We start from the raw sequence: 5,025 nt of genomic DNA, 5'->3' as shown, positions 1-5,025 counted from the left end.
AGAATAAAAAATAAAAAGGGCTGGGGGTGGCTCAGTGGTGGGCACCCTGGGTTCGATCCCCAGCACCCTGCTCCTCTCTTCCCCCACTTGGTATCTTTTCTTTTAGTATTTTTTAGTTATAGATGGACACAGTATCTTGATTTGTCCGTCTCTGGGGACAGACAATGGCTGACGGCTCCCAGCACGTCCCGCAGGCCCTGAGCCCTCTGCTCTGCCCCTCCTGGAGAAATGGGTGAGCGAGGGGGGTTCAGACAGAACACGTTAGACAGGCTTGACCCAGAAAATCCCAGCAGGACACGAGAGGTGGCCAAGAGCCCCCACCCATAGGTCAGATAACAATCATGCGCTCCGGGTGCCGACACGTGGCGGAGAGTTCCTGTTCCCTTCTTATTAAGGCTGTCTTTCCAGCTCTGCCACCAGTCACGTGATGTCACTTCCCCCCACAGAGCTCTGTTTCTTCACCTGTTGGACAAGGGTGCAGGGTGACCCTCCTAAGAGCCCAGTGCGGGCTAGATCTTGCTATTCCTGTCTGTGCAGGGACAGGTGGAACGTCTATTTTCCCTTGCTGTATCAAAACATCCAAAGCCGAGAGCTTTATGAAGACAAAAGGTTTATTTAGCTCAGCTCTGGAAGTTCAAGAGCATGCGCTGGCTTCTGCTAGGTCCTGGTGGCTTTTGTGGTGGGTGACATCATGCTGGGGTAGCGTGTAGGAGGCAGAGTTCCCGGGGTGACACAGGAAGCCAGAGACGGTGAGGGACGGGTCTTGCTCTCGCTGTACCAATAAGAACTCATTCCTAGAGACCAGCACTGACCCCTCCCCATGGCTTAACAGCTCCGCCCCTCCCACCCGGCCACCCTGGGGACCGAGCTTTTGTCCCAGCGCTCAGCACGGGGGTCCCACTCAAACCACATCCACGCCAGAGCCTCAGCTTTCTTCTTCGTACCTCGGATCTTGGAGAGGAAGCCAGGGGGGTGGGGCGGGGGTGGGGGCTAAGCGCCATTCTGACTCTGGGAACCCCTGGGTGACCTGCACTTCCCAGATCTACCGGGCACTGGAGGATGCTTCTCGAAGGCAGCAATCTGTAGCCAGATAAATGGGGGAGACTCTCCGCTAAGCAAGGAAGGGTAAGCGCGGTTCCTCATGGTTGCCGTGTGGGCGCCCAGATGTACAGGGTGGTAGGACTAACTAAGATGGGACCCACCCAGGCGGCCGGCCCGTTCCCAAGGGTGTTATGGACCGACTCTTTGCATCTGTGGGGACTAGCTTCCCGCCCAGGTGCCTGGAGGAAAACAGAGGTGTCAGATGGCAGACCCGGCTACCTGGACGTACGTAGGTAGTGAGCTCCTCGTCACAAGGCACAGGCAAGCTGGGAAGAGGGGGGATGTGGGCGGGGCCTGCGGGGACCACCTGGGACTGAGGGAGGCTGGTCTTTTGTCAAAAGACTCTTGAGGGTTGGGCTGGTTTTCTGTTGGAGTCCAGGAGTTTGGGGGTTGACTTAGGAGGACCATCTGCTCCTGGGGATCGGCTCAGAAGACCCAGGACAAGAGGCATGTGGTCTGCCTGCGTCCTCTGAGGGACTGTGGCTCGGTGGTAGAGCCCTTGTCTGTCACGTGTGCAGCCCTGGGGTCCATCCCCAGCAGGCCAGCAAAAAAATAAATAAAAAGCAATGTCCTCTTTGAGGTCCATCCTCAGCGGCACATGTCCCCCCTTGGAGGTGGACAGCCCTGTCCCGGCTGGGAGGTCCTGGGCATCCGGCTCCAGTGATCTCGAGATCTAAGTGACCCGGAGAAGGGGAACTTCTCTGGCTTGGACCTCTTATTTTCTAATAGGACCTTGGTCCATCCTCGGAGGGCTGCGGTGGGGGTTCTAGCATGCCTGGGCAGCAGCCGGGGCCAGCTCAGGGACAGTGCCAGGACCTCGGGAAGCTTTGAGCCCTGGGCCACATCTGGAGGTGCCTGCTCCTCTCCTGCGGGGCCACAGGACTCCCTCCCCCACTGCCCAGCAGCGACCTTGACCTTGACCTTGACGGCTCACCTCAGCTGTCCCTGCCCGGCCCCTGCTCCTGCACCTAAGCCCACCCCTGAACACACAGCCAGCCCCCAGCCCTCCTCGGGACCCCCTCCTAAGGCAGGATTAGATGAGCCCTGGCTCTGATCCGGGCTTCATCCTCAGTGGCTCTAATTACTGTGGGAATCCAGGTGTGGTGCTGGCCTCCTGCACCCTGCACCTCGGGCCCACACCCACGTGGCCCCTGAGCCTTGAGAACACGCGTATCTTGGCCGCCATCCCGTTACCGTAACAAAGGCCTGACACAATCAACCTGTGAAGAAAAAACGTGCCCCTGGGCTCACAGCTCTAGAGGTTCCACTCCATGGCCAGCAACCCCCTTGCTTTGGGCCTGTGGCAGCACGTCAAGGCAAGAGCACGGGTTCGAGCAGAGCCCTGCAAGTCGTGGCCAGTAACGAAAAACAGAAGAGGAGCCTGGGGTCCCACAGTGCCCTTCCAGGTCCCGCACAGTGGCCTGAAACCCCCCACTAGGCACCACCTCTTAAAGATCCCGCCCTCGGCCCCTCCAAGAGGCCCAGGCTGGGGCCGAGCCTTGGTGGGACATTCCAGATCTGGACTTCTGAACCCCAGCCCCTCCATACCCGAGCGATCCCAAGCCCCAGGCGTGGCCCCTGGGGTGGCCCAATCACCAGCGTCCACTCCAAGCGTCAGAGACAGATCCTAGGGTCCGGCTGCCCCAGGGCCAGCTCCCTCCTCTGCGACTGGCCTTGTGAACCAGGCAGGAGGCCCCCTGAGGCTGGGGGAGTGGGCGTGGGCAGGGCCAGGCTTGAGGCCTCAGCTGTGGGGGTGGAGAGGAGTTTGGCGCCCACAGAGGCTTCTGGGTGGTGGCTCGGTGAGCAGCTGGTGCAGGAGCCACAGGATCTTTGCTGTGACGCCATCCAGGTGGGGACAAGTCCCTCTGTCCCTCCCCAGGGGCTCCCACCTCCCCTCCCCTCTCCGGTTTGTGGGGCTCTGTGAAAACCCGTCACATCCAAACTCCCCTGGCCATCGGGACACTTGAGGGAGACCCCAGACCTTGCTGGCTCTGCGGGGGACTTTCCTTCTGCCCTGGACAGCTCTTGAGGCTGCGGGGACACCTGTTCCCACCCCCACCCGTCTGCGCCCCCCTGTGCCTCGCTGGGCCCGTTCATTAGGTCTGATGGCATTACCCGGGACAGAAGGTCTCCTCCAAACGGAGAACAGTCCTCCGCTGACCTGGTTCAGAACGTCATTGTCACCGTGGCAGCCTCAGCCCGTGAAGGTAAAGCACAGGGACAATTTTGTGGTTCCCAAAGTGAACCCGGTCACCCTGGGGGAAGGAAGCCTGGGCCTGGACGTAGGAAGACCTTGGGATCGACCCCTGCCACAGCAACTGGCTGTGTGTCCTAGGAAAATTGCTCACCTTCTCTGGGTCGCCGTTTCTTTATTACCGTAGCTGGGGCAAATTTTACTAGTGGGAGCGTGGCCTGATTCCCCCGTGGGTTTGATGGAGGTGCCAGTCATGGCGATGTCCAGTACCATGGTGGTGTCCTAGGCCTGGCCAATGAGGCCGGGCCTGTGAGCCGGACAGGGTCCTTGGTCCAGTCGGTGTACACGGCGCTGGCCTGGAGGAGAGACCCTCCCTCTACCCTTGGCTGGACCACGGTGGTGGCCGTGTGGAGCCGGGCAGCAGTGCCTCTGGCCCTCTTGGGTGCCTTCAACTCCCTCCCCAGCCCAGCCACAGAGCGCTTGCCCAGCAGGTGCGAGCCCGGGTCCCACCCCCGGGGGACGGGCCTCCTCTGCCCTGCCCCTACCAGGACCCGCTGCCTCACCACGGCCCGAAGCAGCAGGCCCGGCTGACCACAGCCAGAGCCTCCCAGACTGGGAGTTAAAACGGACCTTTCCTCATTTTAAGTTGATTTCTCAGGCGTTTCTCTCCATGGAGGAAAGCTGACCGTCCCCTGACCTCTGCTGGGTCACCCGGGCTGCCTGGGGTGTGGCAGGTTGCAGCCACTCACACAGCTGTCCCGCCCACAGCGGGGCCTCCTGGCTGTGACATTTGACAGCCCTGTCTGTCCCTTTTGAGTCCTTCCCTTTTAGCCGCCGGCCACCCATCTGGCTCTTGTGTTTCTGATTAATCCTCCTTCCTCTTCCAGGGCCACGGGTGGCCTGGGCAGCCGTACCGGGCCCTGAGCCGTCTTGGGCTGGCCTGGACACACTGTATGGCCCAGGTGGGTTTGAGGCCGAGGGGCTTCCCTCGTCTTGGGTGAGCCCGGGATCACGCTGCGGGAGACCTCAGGAATGCGTTACAGTGACGAGCCACTCTAACAGGCTAATCACTGGATCAAATGTAGAGGAAAACCAACCTCAACGATGAAGAAAATAAATCAAAGCTGGGCACGATGGCCCACACCTGTCATCCCAGCCCTCGGGAGGCTGAGGCAGGAGGATCGCGAGTTCAAAGCCAGCCTCAGCAACAGCGAGGCCCTAAGCAAGTTAGTGAGACCCTGACTCTAAATAAAATACAAATAGGGCTGGGGATGTGGCTCAGGGGTCGAGTGACCCTGCATTCAATCCCTGGTACCAAAAAAAAAACAAAGTGAAATTGAAGATGGCAACATAATCTGACCGATCTGGATACTTCTGTTTGGGTCTGGAGAGGCTACTTGGCTCCTATGGGAAACGGGCAGAGACATGTACGTCCAGGGGGCCCAGATGTGTCCATGCTGCCCCGTATCCGGCACAGCTCTCCACCAGTCCTGACCTCCACTGCCTCACCCACAACATGGTGCGCACGTCGCCTTCCCCGTGAGGTTGTTGTGGGATGCAAGAGATAAAAGGCAAGTTCAGAGCCGGGCTGCAAACCCTGGACACCCACTTGAAGGCACGTCTCTATCATTACCCTTATTAATCTCATTAAGGCGCCTCCGCCCCAACCATCCCATCAGCCGACGGCCTGCAGCTGCCCTGCCTCCTTCCCATGCCCAGACCTCCTCCCC

The 5,025-nt window shown here is 59.9% G+C and overlaps 1 protein-coding gene across 20 annotated transcripts; it reads right to left on the bottom strand.

The window, feature by feature from the left end:
* Positions 1-593: 593 nt before the first annotated feature.
* LOC125611732 lies at positions 594-4,080 on the bottom strand. 20 transcript variants are annotated; one of them, XR_007341958.1, is made up of 6 exons: positions 3,926-4,078; positions 3,450-3,651; positions 3,217-3,356; positions 1,203-2,908; positions 945-1,080; positions 594-772 (listed from the first exon to the last, which is right to left on the bottom strand). XR_007341958.1 is itself a non-coding variant. In XM_048787010.1 (6 exons), exons 2-6 carry the CDS (start codon positions 3,566-3,568, stop codon positions 635-637), a joined length of 606 nt encoding a protein of 201 aa, XP_048642967.1. In that variant the 5' UTR covers positions 3,569-3,651; positions 3,926-4,078; the 3' UTR covers positions 594-634. The 20 variants fall into 20 exon arrangements, 1 of the variants encoding a protein (XP_048642967.1); XR_007341956.1 differs by having other exon boundaries at positions 1,203-2,846; XR_007341963.1 differs by having other exon boundaries at positions 1,203-2,846; positions 3,217-3,294.
* Between the last annotated feature and the right edge of the window lie 945 nt (positions 4,081-5,025).

The sequence above is a fragment of the Marmota marmota genome, unplaced genomic scaffold (genome assembly GCF_001458135.2).
Source record: "Marmota marmota marmota unplaced genomic scaffold, marMar, whole genome shotgun sequence".
NCBI classification, from domain to species: Eukaryota; Metazoa; Chordata; class Mammalia; order Rodentia; family Sciuridae; genus Marmota; species Marmota marmota.
Note: the sequence above shows the minus strand (reverse complement) of the source record. Positions and strands in the feature narration are given on the sequence as shown.

Bases quoted from the DNA above. Each gene is read 5' to 3' on its own strand.
- LOC125611732 (XM_048787010.1), bottom strand. From the start codon at position 3,568: ATGGTACTGGACATCGCCATGACTGGCACCTCCATCAAACCCACGGGG. The intron at 2,322-3,449 runs GTGAGCAATTTT...TTTTCTTCACAG, and splicing joins GAAACGGCGACCCAGAGAAG to GTTGATTGTGTCAGGCCTTT. The intron at 1,081-1,202 runs GTGGGTCCCATC...ATCTGGCTACAG, and splicing joins GGAACGGGCCGGCCGCCTGG to ATTGCTGCCTTCGAGAAGCA.